The sequence below is a fragment of the Pagrus pagrus genome, assembly GCF_965226575.1.
Source record: "Pagrus pagrus genome assembly, chromosome: 13".
In the NCBI taxonomy this organism is placed as follows: Eukaryota; Metazoa; Chordata; class Actinopteri; order Spariformes; family Sparidae; genus Pagrus; species Pagrus pagrus.
The window spans coordinates 27,246,950-27,266,883 of NC_140197.1; the positions used below are offsets into that span (position 1 = coordinate 27,246,950).

The window sequence follows — 19,934 nt, forward strand, 5'->3', positions numbered from 1 at the left end:
ATTCTGTCCGTATCTACCTTTTTAAAACAACATCTGCCTTTTTTCCCCCCCTCTTCTCTTCACATTCTCTCTTTATCTTTCTGCGTTTCTCTCCCTCCATGTGCAGGACAAGTCAAGGTGGTGTTCATTCTCTATAAGAACTTGGGATCCTTCCTGTCCACCGAGAACGCCACAGTGAAGATGGAAGTGGACGGGCCTAGCCACGACAGGAAGCGCCTGGCAGTCAACTCCCATGTTATTGCTGCCTCCATCAACAAAGAGTCCAGCAGAGTGTTTCTCACTGAGCCGGTGGTCTTCACACTCAGACACCTACAGGTAGCCAAATGAAATCCTTATCATGCTTAATTTACATTCTGACACATCCAATCGACATTTTCCTTCATCCCATCTTCTGTTTTTGTTTTTCTCCGCAGTTGGAGAATTACTACACCCCAAACTGCTCCTTCTGGAACTACTCCGAGCGCTCCATGACCGGCCAGTGGTCGTCGCAGGGCTGCAGGCTGCTCGACACCAACAACACGCACACCACCTGCTCCTGCAGCCACCTCACCAACTTCGCCGTGCTCATGGCTCACCACGAGCCCGATGTGAGTAAACAAGGGCGTGGCGCGCACACGGTTAAAATGGAAGCAGGATAATTTATGCGGACGTTCATTCGTGCGAGCATTAGCGTTCGCTCACTCTCAGTCACACACCCTCACACACATGCACATTAATGTATCCTCTCAAGGCTGACAAGCTCTTTGTTTTGAATTTTCTCTTTCCCTTCTTTCACTCCGACATTCGGGGAGGCACACGCTTACAAATTCATGTCCTGCTACTTCTAGCTGACATTCACATGAATTTGAATGTCATGTATTTTTTCCAGGACGTCTTGTCTCTTGTCTCTACACTTTAGCTCCTTGCATATATTTACAAATATTAAATAAAGCAATTTTCCTCTTTCTCTCCCCTCCCCCCTGTTCTGTCTATCTATCCCCCTCTTGTCTCCTCCTTCCACTGTTCTCCCATCTATCTCCGTACTCATCTCCCTTTCCGCTGTCTTGTCCTATATTTTTCCTTCTCTGTTTGTCTGGATCTGCTGTGTATCTGTGTCCCTCGGCCCTCTCTTTTGTCCCAATTCCATACTCTCAACCTCTCACCTTTTTTTTTTTACACCACACCACCCGGACTTCAGTACCAGGGGCGAATGCATGAACTGATCCTGTTTGTGATCACCTGGGTAGGGATTGTCATCTCCCTAGTGTGTCTAGCCATCTGCATCTCCACTTTCTGCTTCCTGCGGGGCCTGCAGACCGACCGCAACACCATCCACAAGAACCTCTGCATCAACCTCTTCATCGCGGAGCTGCTCTTCCTCATAGGCATCGACAAGACTGAATACCATGTGAGTTTTGTAGTCTGATACCTGCCAGGGATGATTTCTCTCATGAACAGAGCTCTGCTTGGGTTTTTGTTTTTTAGAAGGGAGATGTATTACTCCATTTTTACTGCTGCGCTGCAGCACGTCGCCTCCTTTAAAACTCAGTTGACACAGCTGTGACCTTTGATGAAAGTGAATAACAGGATCAGGTTAGTTTTTCCAACTTGAAAATGACACAGAGAGTTACAGCTAACACAACTTTTTTATTGAATGGAGACTGTGAAACTAAAATTGAGGCAGTGTGTCATTACGTTACTCTATAAAACATTTACTGCGCTGAGTAATGAATTACCACTCAATAATATGCAAAGAGCCAGTCACCCAAGGGGCAGCTTTTCATTTTCCTCTCTGAATGTCCAAAACTATTACCTGATAGTGACTCTGTTCTTTCCTTGCTGTATTTCCTTTTCATTCCCCCTCTTCTTCTCCTCTCTCCACTCCGTCTCTCGCTGCTGTTTAGATCGCCTGTCCCATCTTTGCTGGCCTTCTGCATTTCTTCTTCTTGGCTGCCTTCTCCTGGATGTGTCTGGAGGGTGTGCAACTCTATCTCATGCTGGTGGAGGTCTTTGAGAGCGAGTACTCCCGCAAAAAGTACTACTATCTGTGTGGATACTGCTTCCCCGCGCTGGTGGTGGGCATCTCTGCGGCCATAGACTACAGGAGCTATGGGACCAAGAAAGCGTACGTGTGAAGACAGGCCTTTTGCACCTGCAGATTGAGAAGTAGGATTATGTTATTCCCCCAGCTGGAAATGTAATATACAGTGCTGTGTGAACGGCTCTTGCACCTCCCCGCGGACTGGCTTTTCTGAACACACTTAGCAAAAGCCTGATGATTAGCCTTCATAAGATAATCCGCTGAGACAGGGAAATAGTGCCTGACTGTGTGTGCGTGCGTGTGTGTGTGTGCATGTGTCTGAGTGTGTATGTATTTGTCCGTGAGCTTAGTTGCGTGTAACTCTTGTCTTCTCCTCTGTGCCACTCCAGATGCTGGCTGCGAGTGGATAACTACTTCATCTGGAGCTTCATTGGACCTGTTTCATTTGTTATTATGGTATTAGCTTTACTGTCAGACAGTATTATTCCCCTCCTTATTTTGATATTACCCAGTCAAACTAAAAGTGTTTCACCATGCCTGCTGTGTGAGGTTATTAAAAGTTCAAAGTGAGTATTTTTGGAGCAGACATGTTTATTTGCTTCTTCCTGTCTTCTGTCCTTAGCTCAACCTCATTTTCCTCATGATCACTTTACACAAGATGGTCCGCAACTCATCAGCGCTCAAACCCGACTCCAGCCGTCTGGATAACATTAAGTGAGTTTAAGTTATTCAATTAGAGTCATATATCTAGGGACAAATGGTTGTTTTTCAAGAAAAACAAACTTGTAAGACGGGCTTCAACTCGATTCACTTTCTCTGTTTTTCCTTGTCCTCTCCCATCAGGTCGTGGGCTCTGGGGGCCATCGCTCTGCTCTTCTTGCTGGGGTTGACGTGGGCATTTGGTCTCCTCTTCATCAATGAGAACACGGTTATCATGGCCTACCTGTTCACCACCTTCAACGCCTTCCAGGGCATGTTCATCTTCATCTTCCACTGTGCCCTGCAAAAGAAGGTAACAGTGCAAGACTAGACGCTGTAATTATGAATAAGCAGATGAAATGTTGTTGAGATACATGGCTGGTTGGATGGATGATATTCAGCATTTACATTGAGAGTGATTGCAGTAATTACATTTTGCTGTTGCTGTGTGTTAACAGCCTCTGTTGCTCCACATTGGGTCCAGGCTTTTGAAACTAAGTGTTTGTGTTTATGAGTGGCTTTAAAACCTCCCCACTGTGCTGGTGGTGTTATTTTTTTACAGGTCCATAAGGAGTACAGTAAGTGTCTGCGTCACTCCTACTGCTGCAGTCGCACCTCCACCACCAGCTCCCACGGCTCCCTCAAGAACTCGGGCCTGCGTGCCAACAACCGCTACTACAGCGGCAGCCAAGCTCGCCACGCAGCGGCCCACAGACAGGTGCGGGCGGGACAGACCCACACACACAAACAATGGCACACACAAAAGCAGTTCACACACAATGTGCACATGCGCTTGTTTGTTCATCTTAACACATCAATCAGACCACTGTTGAGTTTCGAAAATCGCCTTTTTCTTTGAGCAAATGAAAACCAAATCTGCCTGTGCGGCAAAATGATTTCACTTGTTTTTCAGTGGAAATCAGCTTGTTTCAGTGGAATGAAACGAAAAATCAATTTCCTCGAATCGAACGACTCTCTTGGTGCAATCTGACATTTTTTAAGAACAGTGTCAAAAAGGGTGTCAAAACAAAACAAAACAAATAGCTTTGAAATGAAGAGAAATTTCCTCACCTTGCCGGTGTATCTTTTCCCTCATTTAAAGGTCTGTTATGTAATTCTGAAGAACAAAATGGGTGTATCTGCGGGGGTTTGATTGCTGATCAATACCAATGACTCACCGATTACTTTGTGAAGCACCCAGATTTACTTAACACACTTTTCAGCCCACAGTCACATTGTTTCTGTTTGCCAGTGAGAAAGGCATCATGTGAACACCAGTGTTACATTTTGTTCTCAGTGGCAGAGCAATATTAAAATATGTTACATCATGTTATATGACAAGATGTTTCTGTTGCAAACGTGGTCTAATAAGCCTCCGTGCTCACCTCTGTTGTGAAATTTTTACTTTAATGTTTCTATCCATTACTGGCAGCCCTGTGCTCTCCACAGTGGATGACTCATTAATAAAGCAATCCTTTGAAGTCCATGCACTATATATAGACACAGGCACCATAGAAGACATTTGGAAATATTGGGTATGACAGCAGATGCACACATACAGTATACACACACATTGATGTTTGTCCTCACGATCAACAAACAAGCTTTCCCACAATTTAATAAGACGCTTCAAATAACAATCGTATCAGCCACTGCGATCGTGTCTTACACATCTCGAGTTTATTAGCGCCCCTCGTGATAACATGACATAGCTGCATGGCTCTTTACCTAACGCCTCCATCTCTTTGTCTGCCGTGTTTGCCTATTGTTCTTTGCGGATTAGAGCGAGCCCCACAGTTTTGATTACAGCAGCCCCACTGAGTTACAAAGTCTACCCGCCGCGTTTCTATATTTAACTTGTTGTCTGTTTGCTGCCACTCACTGCGCTGTGCTGTGCTCCTTCTTCCAGAGTCGGATCCGCAGGATGTGGAACGACACGGTTCGGAAGCAGACGGAATCTTCTTTCATGGCGGGAGATATCAATAGCACCCCGACACTCAACCGTGGTGAGGCCTCCCTCTATCGCTGCTCCGCTTCCCCTCCGTTAAGTTAACAGAGGGGAAGCGTAAACGCACAGATTCTCACACACTCATATAGATTTACACAACTGAACACAAAAACAAACAAATCGTGGGAATAGAGCCAAGGCAAAGCGCTGTTATTCAGTGTTAAATGTGCACATATGACAGCGCACAGGGTGACAAAATATATGTTCACATGCCAGGTGTGTTAAGGTGAGCTGATTCAGATTGCCTCACAGCAATACATTGAATAGCATATGGTTGTAGTACGGCAGGTAGGTGGTGAGCTTCAGTTTGTGATGCAGTGGCAGCCGCTGGTCAGTAAAAGCACTTAGCAGCAGCAGCAGAACTATATTGAGCTCAAAGACTGTTATGATGTGTGTGGGTGTGTTGTTGGTGTTAGTGAGTTCATGTTCCTGCCTGAACCTACACAATGAACTCCTGTTACTGTAATTAAGCAGATTTAAGTGTAGTCATTATTTTTGAGTATGTAAAGTCACTAATACTAATTGAGCTTAATCACAGGCTAGATCACATCTATTCAGTGGAAGAAAAGGATATTTTACTTTAGTGAAAAGTAGCAACACCACCGTCTCAAAATACTCTGTTACAAGTAAAAGTCCTGCATTCAGAATCTCAATAAAGGGGAGAGACTACAGGTGAAAACATTTATTTTTTAAATATTTAATTTGATAATGGATCATAGTTAATTTAACATAATATTTCAGAATTCATACAAACAAATTATTGACTTTGATAAAGTAAACAACTGCTCAAGTGTCATGGCTATATCTATTTGTTTAAAATGTGACCCTGTCCACCTGAGGTGTCTCCCCTTAAAGAAGTATATCCTGCTAGAAAGTTGTCCCTTGTATAAAACAGGGTGTCTATGCAGTAGAAAGGTGAAAATATATTTGAAATTGGTGCAACATGACCAGAGAAAACAGAGAAAAAGGGCTGTGTTATTCCCTTTTGCTCCAAAGGTAGAAGACCTACAACAACCAGAATGCATTGCACCACACCAGACCAATAAATATATTCCTGCTCATTGCTGACATTCATTTGAAAACGTTTAAGCCAAGAAATAGACAATCAACAGGATCGTTGTTCATATTTGATCAGCAATTCTACAGTGTGATTGGAGTCTTCAGCCTCCATTTTCACATTACAATACGGCAACCGCTTCTGGTTTCACCGTCTGTCTTTATTACAGCTACACAGTATGCTAAAATATGTTTCTGAAAACATTTGAGGGTAGGCAGTGTAGTAACAGAATCTTGGGTTGTAGTTTATCAGCACTGTCTACTTCTGTCAGTTTGATCAGAGTTTGATGAGACGCCTCTCACTCAACACAAGAGAGAGAAGGAGAGAGAGCGGCGCCTCTCTCTCTTGATCTGACTATACTCTTTGTGTCTGTGGATGAGCGCTAACAACAATCTGTAGTTGATACAATAGCCCTAAGATTATCTAATATTTTTTTATATGCTGGGTAACTTAATCCATTATATACATCATGATTAATTAGTTGATTTATATTTTATAGTAATAATCTAAACCAGTTTTGTCTTGGTCTCTTGCAGTAAGTCTGACACTTAGTTTAATAGTTTGATTCCTTTTCTTGTTTTCCACAAAAGTTAGTTAAAGTAAGTCATAGAATTGCAGAGTTGTGATTCCAGTATTATAGCAAAATACTGTAAAAGCAATGCACTATAAATCTCCAGCACTCGTTTGAACTCCCCTTAGCCTTTTTTGTAGTCGCACTGTATTGATCCCATCCAAGCACACACTTTTTTTTTCTTCTTGCCTGAATGCAGTGACGCACACATCCCCTCTGAACTCGACACAGCGCATGAACAGCGCACTTACAATTATTTAAGACCCAGAGCAGTGAGAAATGTGTGTGTGGAGTCACTGATTGTCTCAGCCTCAGCAACTGGTGGCGTCACTGCCGCATCCTTCAGTGACACAGACACAATCAAGGTTGGCTCAGGTTCTGGATTGGGGGGTGGGTGGAGGTGGGGGGGGGGGGGGTGTTGTTGATGATGACACAGAGGCAGTTGCTAAATCAGCCGTCACTCTCTATGCTAATTTCATCCATTTTCTTTTTAATGAACTGATTAGCGTGTGAGCGAACAGGGGGTAATTATTCTAATTGAGGAGAGTGACAGGAGCAAGGCAGGGGGTGAGGAAGAGGGGTGCCACCAGTGAGCAGGATGAATGAAAGGTGTGTGTGTGTGCGTGCACGTGTGTGTGCGCGTGTGCGTATGTGTGTGTGTGTGTGTGTGATATCTGTGTATGTGTACGTGTGTGGTCGGGCGGGTCGGTTTCCAGAGCTTTTTCGTCACGATAGAGCAATCACCAGGCCTGGTGGAGACACAATGTGGATCATTCCATGTTGTGCTGTCAAACACAAGCAACTGTGCTGTGAAGCCTTTATTTTCTGTGCTTCTGAGAAAAGTTTGTCAGTTGGCAGAAAGTGAAAGGGGAGCGCGGGAGGGAGGGAGAAGAAAAGAGAGATACAGAGAGAGGCGCTATCATGGAGGAGTAATTAAAGAGGCCAAATCTGGAGAGGAGAAGCTGCGCCGTTATCACTGGCATCTCGGATCGCTTTGATTCCTCCACTTCACTTCTTTATGAACCGCAATCTCTTCCTGACAATAGTAATGTGTCCAAAAGACGGCATACACACAACCACACAGACACACACACAGCCTCCCATGATTCCCCCTGCCCTACTTTCTCTCCCCACTTAAAGCTAGTTCCTTTAATTTTCTACAGGATATTCCTATGAGGTATACACAGACGGCTAATCCCACCTAATTTAGTGTTGTTTGTAAAAAACTCTGGCAGGAGGAACTGAGAAAATGTGGTTGAGTCAAGACACCGCAGAACGAGCCAGAGAACGCAGGGAGAGGGGTTTGTGTGGCATGCCAGAAAGATGGACAGGGGAAGTGTGAGAGGGGGGAAAATGACAAATAAATAGCTGTGCGTGAGTGCATATTTTATGTTTTTTTTTAGCATTCCCTGCTCCCTTGCTGTGTGATGAACGGTAGGCGTGAGACCTGAAGGTTGCACTTTGCCTTGGACCACTCTCCGTCATGCTGTCCTATTTTTAATTTCATGGCATTTCTGTTTGAGTTGCCTCAGGCTAGAGCCATACATGGGCATTATACAACATTCTCAGTGCACCATTTCTTTGAATTATATTTGTCTTGTAGTGGCATTCACATTTCACTGGAAAATTAACTGTGTTTCAATGACTGCACCCCCTAGACTACATAATGGCATGCATTACTGTTCTCCCCCATCTGACTACATTGTCAGGAGCCAGAGGAAAAAAAAAAAAAAAAGAATGGCAATGCTCCAAACAGTACCTTTCCCCTGCAATTGTATTTTTACTCAAAGGTTACAATCAGCAGGCATAAACATCGAGGGGAACACTGTGAAATGCATTACTGCAGAAAGCACCAGCATAACAAAAATAGCCCCATCTGAATAAACAGTAAATATTTTTATGATTCCAGATGTTATTACTGAGTGTGGAAATTTCCAAACGTTACACCTATTGTGAAAAGTGTTTCTGCTTGTGCCTGCTTTGCATACACTCGAGGAAAAGATAAGAGCCTATTTATACTTACGTTTGTGTCTCGCAGCTACCATGGGCAACCACCTTTTGACGAACCCGGTGTTGCAGACTCGTACTGGTACCTCTCCTTACAACACTCTGCTGGCTGAGAGCTTCACCCCGCCCTCACCTGGCGTCTTCAACTCTACCGGTTAGCTCCTCATATACTCCATTGTGTGTGTGTGTGTGTGCAGCCTTGTCAGCATGTGTGTGTATGCAGTATGCGCTCAGCTTATCGTCCCTCTGTCTGTTACTCTGTCACTGGGTATACAGTACACACACTCACTACTGTACAGTATAAGGCATCAAATATTAATGTGATATTTTAGGCTGTATAGCGATACACAGTGTATGTGTTGATAATTTGAAATCTCCTCAAAAGCACTTCATAAATGTATAAATATATTTACATTTACATGCCGATATATATGTGTATATATTGTATATTTTGGGCTGACTGATTATCGGCCTGGCCTATTATCAGATCCCATATTTAGCATTTTTTCGATTATTGAAATACTTTTTAAAAAATCTGATCACTGATAAAAAACAAGTTGATTTAAAATTGTGCTACTTGGCTCTGATGCAGCATACTGTAAGTTAGCAAATAAAATAAGTGAAGAACACTACGCATCTAAAATGTAGTGGAGTGGAAGTAATAAATACTCAAGTACAGTACTTCATTCAACTACATTCCATCACTGTGGGTATCATTATTGCAATAATAATGAAGGAATGACTGGTGGTACTTTTCACACAATTTTAACACAATGAGATTTTTGATAAATAATCATCAGTAGTGTGGATATAATGACTTTGTGGGTAAAGACAATAAAACAGTCTGGTAAGTTCAGAAAATGACATCACTTTACTGTAATTCAGCCTTTAAATCCAGGAACACGTCTGCCTCATCACGATATACCGATATACACAACCTACGATGATATAATTTCTCATATCACAATGATGAAATAATATCGATATATTGCCGAGCCGTACTACTGTATTTGAGCGCTTGCACATGTGTGTGTGTGTGTGTGAGCCTGTTTGTGTGTTGTGTTTTTTCCGACTATGTAGCTGTCAGACGGATTCACTAGGCTGAGCAGAACAGAGCCAAACAGTGCCTACAGCCTAACCAGCCATCTGGTCAGATCTTGAATCTTCATGGGAACAGCCACAAATTGATTAGAAGTTTAGCTACAGCTGTGACTGCCAGAAATCTCGAGGACACTTTTCCTCTTCCCAGACAGAAAAAGTAGTCAGCTTAAATCATGACGGCCATAGAAAGGGATCAGACAGCTCACTGGCCAGGGACAGTCCATCTGGGTGGAGGTCAGTCAGGTGTGAGTGTTCACTGTAAGTGCCTGTGTGTGTGTCTGTGTGTGTGTACTGGCTTCTATCTCAGAGTGGGGCTCTTTAAACAGCCTAATGGCTGTTTTATCTCATTGCTGCAGTCCCACACCACTCTTTGGATGCCTATAACTGCTGAATTAGACATGTTCTGGTAATTGCTTCACTACAGTGCTAATATTCACTTGGTAAGCAAGAACTGTCACTGTGTGTGGCTGGTGGCTGGCTGAGTGTGCACCCGCTCAGTATCAGGCCCCGTGTCTGAGGACTGAAATTTAAGGCAGCGTTTCTGTTAAATATTTTAAAGCCTCTCCGCACAATACGTCAAGCCTGATGGCCACAGGCCTGGCAGCCAAGACATTTTTAGAAGGGAGTGGGAGAGGAAGTAAGGAGAGCACTTCATTACAATGTCTAATTACCCACACCACCACCGAAGAAGAACGCTGATTAAAGTCATTCTGCACGTTGAATTTTAAAAATGAACACACTTCTGACTTTTGGGCAGCTGATTTTTTGGGTTGTGTTTTTTGGGGCTTTACTGAGTGACGGTAATTTGGGAGAAAAAAGCCGAACGTCTTCGGTGTGTTGAAGGGGGACTCGTAAAATAAACATCACGTCTACTGTACGAGTATGAATTATGTATGTATGCAGGTATCACTGACAGAAGTAAATAAATATCCGGAATATTTTCTGTGGCTCCGATGTAAATGTTGGAGGAATATGATGTCAAACAAACAGGACTAAGTCTGCATAAATCAGAGTTAATGTTCTGTGAATGTGCAGAGAGTCGGGGGGTTGGATGTGAGAGTGAGAGAGACGGAGATAAAAGAAAAGGGGTGGATGGACAAGAATATTTTTTTTATTCCTTTAATGGTTCCCTTTTGAAATGTCTTAAAAAGGAATTCATCAAGTTAATGTTGCATCATTAAAGAACACTTACTGACGAGTGTCTTTTTTTTATTTTATACACCCCACATGACTTTCTCTGGGATACACAGGAACTTTCCGTGACCCAAGTAAGTGTAATTCACCTCAGTTCAGCATCACTGTAAACTACTCCAGCTCACAATCTTCTGTCTGATATTGATTCTTCTGCTCTTACTGACACTAGAATCTGACTGTATGATAATAATAATGCCTCCGTCTTCTATTTGTGTCCAGAGAGCACGTTATCTAAGGCCCGTGACCCCTGTGGTATGGAAACTCTGCCCTTGAATGGTAACTTCAACAACAGCTACTCCCTACGCAGTGGCCCAGTGGGTGGAGGCGGGGGCAGCTGTGATTTCCTCGGTGGCGGGGGTGGAGACAGTCCCCCACCCCAATTCAATACTCACAGCTCGGAGGCCATGGGAGGCGGAGGCATCCGACGAAATCTCTCTGATGCCGCCGCCTTTGAGAAGATGATCATCTCTGAGCTTGTGCACAACAACCTGAGAGGTGGTGTCGGAGGAGGAAGTGGAGGCGGGGGAGGTGACGTCGGGGACAGGGTATGTGGCAGCCTGGCCAGGGGACGTCCCCATGGTGGGGTTGGTCGGGGTACGACGGGGGCCAGGCCAGAGCCGTCCATTGGCATGGATGATGACGAGGACTTTATGAGAGAAGGGCGGCAGCGGACCCCGCAGGATGTGGAGCTGCTTTATAAAGCTCTGGAGGAGCCTCTGCTGTTGCAGCGCGCCCAGTCGGTCCTCTACCAAAGCGATCCAGAGGAGTCAGAGAGCTACACGGCCGACCTCACCGAGAGCCTGGGCCACAGCGGCCACAGTGGCCAGAGTGCTGGCGGGCAGGGAGGCAACAGAGCACCAGACTCCCCTGCCCGTGACTCCCTGTACACCAGCATCACCAACCTGCGAGACTCACCCTACCCCGACAGCAGTCCTGAGCCCCTGGAGGTGGTGCCCCGTTCGGCCCAGCCCCCTGAAGAGCTGTACTACAGCTCAGGGAGGCCAGCCCTGGGCTCTCGTGGGGCCCCCATGCAGACCTTCTACCAGGCCCCACCCCGGAGACCGAGCGGGGAGGGCCACCAGGCTCAGGAGCCTGCCCACAACGAGGGAGACGGACAGATGCAGCTGGTCACCAGCCTGTGACTGGAGCCTGAAGGAGGAAGTTGGGGACTAATGTGACGGCCAGAGCCGCCTCCTAGCCCGCCTCGTTCTCGTGTCTCTCCACTTTCTGCTTGTTTGGTTGCCTTTCTTTCTCTTGACTTTAATTTAACTAACAGATGAGCAAACAGAGTGACCTTCAGGGGGAGTCATGGCTGACTCTGTAGAATCAGCCTTTATATTTAATCCTCCCCTGTCTTATGGAAAGGAGTGACAGGTGTTTTTCAGCAGAGCATTCATCGGCTCTTTCCGATCCCAGTCCTCCCCAGTTCCTTTGGTACCCTAAGGCCAAGTCCAGCACTCTGAATGTACCGATCCACCCCCTTTACCTTCAGATAATTCAAAACTTTAAAACTTTGTTAAAGTTTTTTATGTAATTTCTCTTCAGACCTGCCTCCGGAGATGGGATTATCATTTTATATATTTTCTCATTTCCCTTTCGTACCATCTATAGGTCTTTTTCGAGTTGTCATTTGACAGGAGTAGTTAGCTGTGGAGACAGGGAATATAGTACACTATTATAACCTGAAAAATATCTCACAGAAAGCTCTTCATTGTTGCCAAAAATATCTTTTATTGAGCCAGAACAGAAACTAGAACATTCAGAAAGCAAACACACGCGCGCGCACACACACACACACACACACACACACACACACACACATACACTCACTCATCCAGAAGTGCTCATTACCGAACATCAGAAGTGAAAACAGTACTCCATCTAAGTAAAAGGGAGCAAGAGCTTTTGTTCCTAGCAGGCAGTGGGAGCTGATTCAGAGTAGTTGCCTTCATTTTCTCTTGCTGTGAATCGACGACTATGTACAGAAGTGGAGTAGAGGCAGAGACGGAGACTGAGGAGGCGCTGCACCCCCCCCTCCAGAGCAGAAGGACTGCATCCATAAGACTGGCCAATCCTCTCCACTGTTCTCTATGGTTGTTTGCTTTAGGCATTTGAAAAGTTAAATGACTGCCTTGCTATTGTTTTGACGAGAGTATTCAATTTGTTGACTTTGGGTCTGCATCCTCTGGGGGGCTGCGAGAGCGGACCAGTGTCGCCCCCTCCCCCTGTACCTTGCTGTTAGAGACTAGCCAGTTGAAGTGGACTTGTTTCCTGTATGTGGCTGTGACAAGCAGGACTGTAAACGTCGCAAACGCACTGGTCGACCAATTGGTATAACCGTGTACATAGGAACCACACATGAATCTACTTTATTCCTACCATGTAAATAGAGACACCAGATGATCAAAAGCAACAAAAGGTAACAAATACTATGAAAAATGACTTCTTGTACTGCAACAAACCAACAAAAGAAAAAAATAAAATGTTTTGGACGTTGTGACCTGAATGATACACTCTATCTCTCTCCCCCGTTGCTCGATCTCTCGCTCTCTCGCTCTTGTGCCCCAGCACTGTGCCATTCAGTGAAAAATCCTTTGTGGTCCGATGGAGAGAGAAAGGCAGAGAGAGAAACAGATTATAATGTGTAGTAGATTTTATTTATACAAATGAGAAATGGAACAAAAAAAAAAACTCCTGGCACAATTTTTATGTAATATAATCCGTTACATGTTGTTAATGTTTGACCTTTGACATCCCCAGGGTGGAGTTGCCGAAGGCAGCGGGGGGCGGGATGTGTGGGGCAAGCGAGATAGATGTCGTCAAATGTCATACTGTGCCTCACAGGCACGATAAAGCATTGTGTGTGAACGGCAGCATCCATAAAGTGATTTGGTTTGTTCTTGTATTATTTGGAAGATATAACCAGATGGCATTCTTTTAACAAACATGGGTTTTAGCATGTATAATGATGACATTTGTTTTGCTATCAGAGAATATTGCATTTGCTGTTTCTTAAAGATAGTTTCAGCATTACTCCAGAGCCTAATGTGACAATTCATTAATTTTCCTGTGTGCATGTGTTTGTGTGCATGAGTGTAAGTACGAATGTGTCTGAGGTGCTGGTTGTGTGTATTAAGCGTCCAGTGTGTGTGAGTGTGTGTGCGAGCGAGCGCCGTGCACCAGACTTTTGTACGTGCACACACATTTGAAAGACTATTTTTTGTGACATGACTTGAATGCACATCAGACATGGGGGATACTCATCTCAGAGAGCTGCCATTACTTCTCTGCCTCAAATGGAAGTTGCTCTTGCCGCGGTGTTCAGGTATGACGAGGAGGACGGCAGAAATCAGACCGCCTCGGGAGACGTGAGATAACCATATACCATGAAAATGACAAGCAGGGTTGACCGATTGGGAGGAACATGTTTCCAATATGCCATCTTATGCAAGCGATACATTTGAGAAATTAGCTGTCAAGAGAGAGACGCTCGTGAGGCTCCTTTCATCCAGCTGGAATCTGTCTGACCTTTAAAAAAAAAAATCTTTGCCTTCTTCTACGCTGTATTTATAGGTATTTGTTATGGTTTATTTATCAGTTTTTATGTATGTTTTTGGAATATTTATTCACATTGATTTATTCATGGCATTGGATTTTTTTTCTTTTCTTTTGACTGTCTCCCTCGTAAACCTGCGCCTAGCGAAAAGAGTGGGATGTGTGAGCAGAACGTGAGCAGAAAATAAATGCATCCACTGCAGTGTGACATTTGGCTAGGGCCTGACTGTCCCACTTCTAAGAGAACCCAAAGGACAGCTTTTAGCTGTGGCTCCTGGGGCTGACAGAGAGAGAGGGTTAAAGACAGATAAGGGAGAGGGATTACAAGGATTTGCCACCATTTATTCTTGTTATTCAAATCACTTGTGTGGGTAACATTGTTTGGGCCGTGGAGCACGATGAGGCTCAGACAGAAGGCCCTTGTATCATCACTCGAGCCATAGGGGGAACATGTGCAATACAGGTTTGACGGTACATGACTTGGACTTGCAGCTGACCCTGGGAGCTGTGTGTTTACAAATGAAAAGACAATATGCACATGTATTCTGCTCTGCTGCAGTGCTGAACAATGTGAAGCAGGGATCTCATGGCTCAGTGGTGGGGCGACGTACCGAGGCAGCGCTCACTGGTCAACTGAGGACAACTGAATGTATTTTAACAAGCAGGACTGAAGATGAAAGAATTCACTCCAGGGTGGAAGTGTTAATGGGAAACACAAGACGGCCATCATCATCTTTATCCTCATCATTCTCATCACCATCATCATTAACTCCGTCCCTCCCTCATTGTATTTGACATTATGTGCTGACGCTGATCTCCTCTGCTCAGCTGGGACGCGCCCCAGGGGGAAACACTGTTTAGATAGACACCCCCCATGAGAGGAGGAATGTGCGTCACCTTGGGCCTGCTTCTTTCTTTTTCCAGCACCTCCCAGCTCCTTTTTCTTTTACTCCCTCTCCCCCCCATCTCATCCACATTTTAATATCAATCTCAATGGACTCCATTAGTGCAGCACTTCTTTGAGAGCGTTAATTTGTTTTGTCAAAAGCTTTGTTTATCCCAGATTAATATCTCAATAAGCAGAGGAGTGCTGTACTGTGGTAAATGATAGTGATTATACAGTAGAGGGTCCGCGGCCCATGCTGTTGGACGGAGGCTCACACAACAGGAGTTTCTCCACCATTCAAAGCCCTCCAAACCTCTGATTACTATAATAACACTGTGGGTACTAATTTACTGCAGTGAACTCGCCCTCACTCTCTTTCCTGCTCCCTTTTTCAACTCCGTTTAACTGCAAATGTTTAACACAGTTCCCGCTGCATGCCGCTGGCAAGCCTGACATGCGTGTGCTCCAGTGGTTAGGTGGGAAGTTGCTTAAAAGGTGGGATGCCCAACCTTCGACATAGTGCCGTCTCACCCCTGCAGCTTAGTGTCAGTGGTGAGTGAGCTGTGGCATTGTTCAGCCTGTCATTAGACAGCAGAGGTCCCAGCAGGCCTACAGTCCGTTTACTCGCAGTTGACCCTTTCTTCCACAGACCTTTTTTTTTTCTTACCGGGGATTTTTGTGGCGCATGTCACACCAGGAGAGCGGTTGAGATGGGGGGCAGGAAACTGGTGCGCGAGTTCAAGAGCAACAGAGGAGCAGAAGGTCATTATGTCTGCAAAGATGGGCCCAAGAGGGGACAGAGTGGGGACAACATCAGCAGAGATGTCACAGATGTCACAAATTCATAGCGATAGGCAGTGAGAGGGAGGAGATGGCTGCGGCTGAGGGGGGTGGCAGTGAGGCTGTGCAGGATCTGGAGATGAGGAGGAGGAGGTGCTACTTTGTGTCAGAGGGCTTTCTGTTGGTGGTTTGCAGTCCAGAGGTTATCAATTCATTGTTGAAATTGATCAAGCCGGCATGTCAGATCTCCAGTCCGCTCATAGAATAAAACTAAATTTGCCTGTAGAGGAAGAAAGATGATGTGCTTGTTGTTCAGTCTCATGAATGCTTCCTTAGAAAAATGTGAAAATGAATCCACTGCCGCATCAGCCGATCACATGGAGATTTTTAGAGAGCTAACAAATGCGACAGGATTTTCCTATAGAGATTTTTAAAAAGCAAATGTAAACAATGATAAAGTAGTACTATTTTGTTATTGGTCTCTTGTTACGTGTCCACATAACTGCTATACAGTACCTTTAGATTAGCTCTAAGAATATGTAGGGGTACGGCATAAACCCAGTGATGAGGTTTGTGCTGTTCCTCCTCTGTGTTGAATATGTGTCCGTGGAGCTGTGCCAGCAATTCAGGCCATCTTTAATGCACAGGGTGGGACCGACAAGGGGGCAGGGTGGTGTTCTCCAAATGCTAAGCCCGTGAGGTCCATTCTACAGCGAGACCCCCAAGGTCCAAAACAATCATATCTTTTGACACACAGACATATAAACAATACACAGGCATGATTTTTTTTTTTCCCTTTTCTTCCTTTTCCTTCGCTGGGTGCACTGTCTCTGAGAGAGGGGAGAGGAGCTGAACTGTGCCTGCATGTGCCTGTCCATGGCCGCAATGATCTCCATCCCATGATCGTTCATGGGACAGGCCAGGAAACGCTGCCTCAGATGTGTCTGTGTCCGTCATCAGAGGTAGAGGAGCTGGTTACAGAGAGTGTGAATGGGACGGCTGTATTAATTAGATCAGCCCAGTAGAACCTGGTCAGTATTGGACGTCCCTGAAATGCTTAAATTAATGGGAATGAATTACTGGGTGCTCGTGGTTCAACATAGCAGGCTGTAGGCACTGGTAGAAACAAAGACATTGTGCCATGTGGGGTTCTACATTTAGCACCATATCCAGAGCTTTCTGTGACTTTTCTATGAAATGGATAATTTATCATGTACCACTGAGACATTTGTAAACTGAGGTTAATATAACACCTTGATTCTGTTTTCTTTGAGAAATGATGTTTATATGTTTTATTTGATTTTTTTTTCTCACGGTCATTGCTTTGACAGCTGTCTGGGCCAAAGGGGATGACTTTCTGTGAGTGTTTGCGTCATCGCAGGTCAGAGCGACCTTGTATCAGCACATATTAATAAAAAACTATTGAAAATATGCATCGGTCATGCTTCAGGATTTCTCTGGGAACATACTGAAGGGCTCAGTTGTTATATACATGTGTGTGTGGTTGTATAGAGTAACTGCTTGTGTGCTTATGCTTGTGCCAGTGTGATAAAAGCACAACAGCACGCAGAAATTACTATGAATCGTTCACTGTAGCATATGCATATAAGCTTCAGTTTACCTACCTTGTGATTCAAACTGGAAATGAAAAGACATCTTTAAGCACCGACACAGCGGTTATGTTTTATTCATGGGTTGTCCGCTGCAGGTTACGACAGCATTGTGTTGCTCATTCATGTACCATGGGAAGCGAGGGACCGAGGCCAAGCAGCGCAGCCCCTTCCTGAGTCAGCTCCCCTTTGAACCGCACACTGTATGCATATGCAGATTTGACCTGGTGGTTGGGATGACGATGCTGTCAAACACTGGTCTCTGTCCAAAGCATACCGCACAAAGTGATGAAAGAGAGGCAGAAAAAGGCGAGCAGTCAGTTTAGGCGACAGCACCAACACTCTCAGTGTTTGGACAGGGACTAGTAGGAGCTTTACGCACTGAGAGAGGTTGAGAGGACCGGTCCAATACTAATCTGGGGGAAAAAAAGGCTTTGTTTCACTGAGGTGACCTTAAGTCAGTATTACCGAGACCAGCTACACTGATGCTTTCAACCATTTCATATATATCTGTACGTACATGCAGACCTGTGGGCATACTTGCTCAGCTGGAACCAGTTTTACAAAGCATCAGTCAAGGTTAATTAATCATACAGTGTGGTGTGATCCCTGATGTAATCTTTTAATAACTGCCGTTTGAATACTGACTTCTGAATGTAGATGTCTGTTGAGCCTCAACAGCAAAACAACAGTAGGCGACCATTAGTACACTCCAGAGTGAGCGTAAACATTGTGATCAACTGGAGATCAGTTATGGACGGCACACCTGAGTGTCGGGGTTATTGCAGCCCAGCTAGCTTCCCTTAAAGAAACAGTTCACCCAAAAAATGTAACTCGGCAATTATCCACAAATAATTTCTGGAAATGAAATATTCATGAGGTGGCAGAAAATATAACAGTGTGCAGATTTAATTGCAAAGAATCAGATAAGTCATTATTTGTTTGGGAAGGCCCCCGAGTGAAGATCAAAAGAACTCATTACATTATTGTGGCTCATGAGTTAAACATTACATTGAAATATCTAATGGCGGCATTAGAAATCGATGAACAGTTTTATTTCCTAATTTTCAGACGTTTTTCCAAATCCATAACGTAACATAAGCCCATCACTTAGCCTAAACCTTTCATAAGGACATCTCAGGGCTTTCAAAAACTTGGATTACACTGGACCAGCTGTATGAAGCCATTTTATGCTGTTATTGTTATTTTTAAAACAAGTCCTTCAGTTGTTTATGAGAACGCTCAGTAACACTGTTTTGCTGTGAAGCTCCAGAAACCTTTTGGGGACTTCAAAAACTTCACCTGACTTTCCATCAGCATGGGGTGAGCTGATAATGACTGAGTGAACTGTTCCTTTAAGCCTCTTATCCTCAACGTGGTGTGATCAGTGTTTAGCTCCCACTGAGCTTTGTTTCCTCAACTGCTCATAATACTGTTGTGATTGGTAACTAATTAGCCGATATCCAATTATTATGTGCATCGGAGCAGAGAGGATTCATCCATAATTACAGACTCTCCCACATGCCTCTTCCTTCCTTGTCATACATGTTATGACGACAGGGCCCACCCCCTTACCCATCCACCCAGCCCCTGCCTCAGTCATGTCCCCTCCGTGAAACTCCCAGCGAGGGGAGACTCTGAGGCTGTGACCATTCGATCACCCTCCTCTACCCAACACTTTCACACACTGACATATCAAACATGAGCAACAAAGCCTCTAACCCCTGACACACTCTCTTTCTGGTGCTCGGTCCATCTGAGAGGTTTTTCGTCAAGGTCACTGCACATTTAGGGAAGTAAAAACAGAATCAGACATTAACTTTCCAACACCCACATGGTCCCTCACCAGACCCCAAAAGACAGAGACGTATTAAATTCAGCCCGAACCCCTGTGTGTGTGTGTGTGTGTGTGTGTAACTGTAATTATACCATACATCGAACCACACAGAAAACCAATCTTTTAAGGACCTTAACATACAACACTTAAATTACCTGGTGATGTGTACGTATTGTCCCTTTATTGTGTTTATTAATAAATCACATCATGATACTAGAAGGTAGATCAACACAAACCCAGACACTGATTGCCTATAGAAGAATCACACAATAGTCAATCAGCTGTACTTTAACAGGGCTTTGATTTATTAAACATTATTATCTCCACCCGCAGTGGGTGATTATAGAAATACAGTATGTAACAATGAGGTATATATTTTGTAGGTGTAAGTACAATTAGGGATATTGAAGCCATTGCAATCTGGAATTAATGTGAAATAATGGCGTTTGCATCTCTCAACAAAAGTAATAAGAGGAGTAATTATGTCCCTGCGTACCTCAGTGGTGCACGACTCACGACTATTTACTGCCCCCGTGTGGTAAACTGTTCAGTAACACTGGTGTGGCTTCCTTCGATAGTAAAAAAATGACCAGGCAGTGAAATCCGGAG

The 19,934-nt window shown here is 44.5% G+C and overlaps 1 protein-coding gene across 4 annotated transcripts in view; it reads left to right on the forward strand.

Annotated features, from left to right (window-relative positions):
- The window catches only part of adgrl1a (adhesion G protein-coupled receptor L1a), a 154,267-nt gene extending 136,956 nt beyond the window's left edge, over positions 1-17,311 (forward strand). For all 4 annotated transcript variants that reach the window (XM_084371691.1, XM_084371693.1, XM_084371692.1 and 1 more), the window contains 12 exons: positions 107-315; positions 414-587; positions 1,178-1,387; positions 1,884-2,104; positions 2,410-2,476; positions 2,643-2,734; positions 2,864-3,032; positions 3,282-3,437; positions 4,629-4,725; positions 8,394-8,516; positions 10,714-10,731; positions 10,877-17,311. In XM_084371691.1, the coding sequence (XP_084227817.1) occupies positions 107-315; positions 414-587; positions 1,178-1,387; positions 1,884-2,104; positions 2,410-2,476; positions 2,643-2,734; positions 2,864-3,032; positions 3,282-3,437; positions 4,629-4,725; positions 8,394-8,516; positions 10,714-10,731; positions 10,877-11,799 (2,459 nt within the window). In that variant the 3' untranslated portion in view covers positions 11,800-17,311. The remainder of the gene's footprint in view (positions 1-106; positions 316-413; positions 588-1,177; positions 1,388-1,883; positions 2,105-2,409; positions 2,477-2,642; positions 2,735-2,863; positions 3,033-3,281; positions 3,438-4,628; positions 4,726-8,393; positions 8,517-10,713; positions 10,732-10,876) is intronic.
- Positions 17,312-19,934: the final 2,623 nt, after the last annotated feature.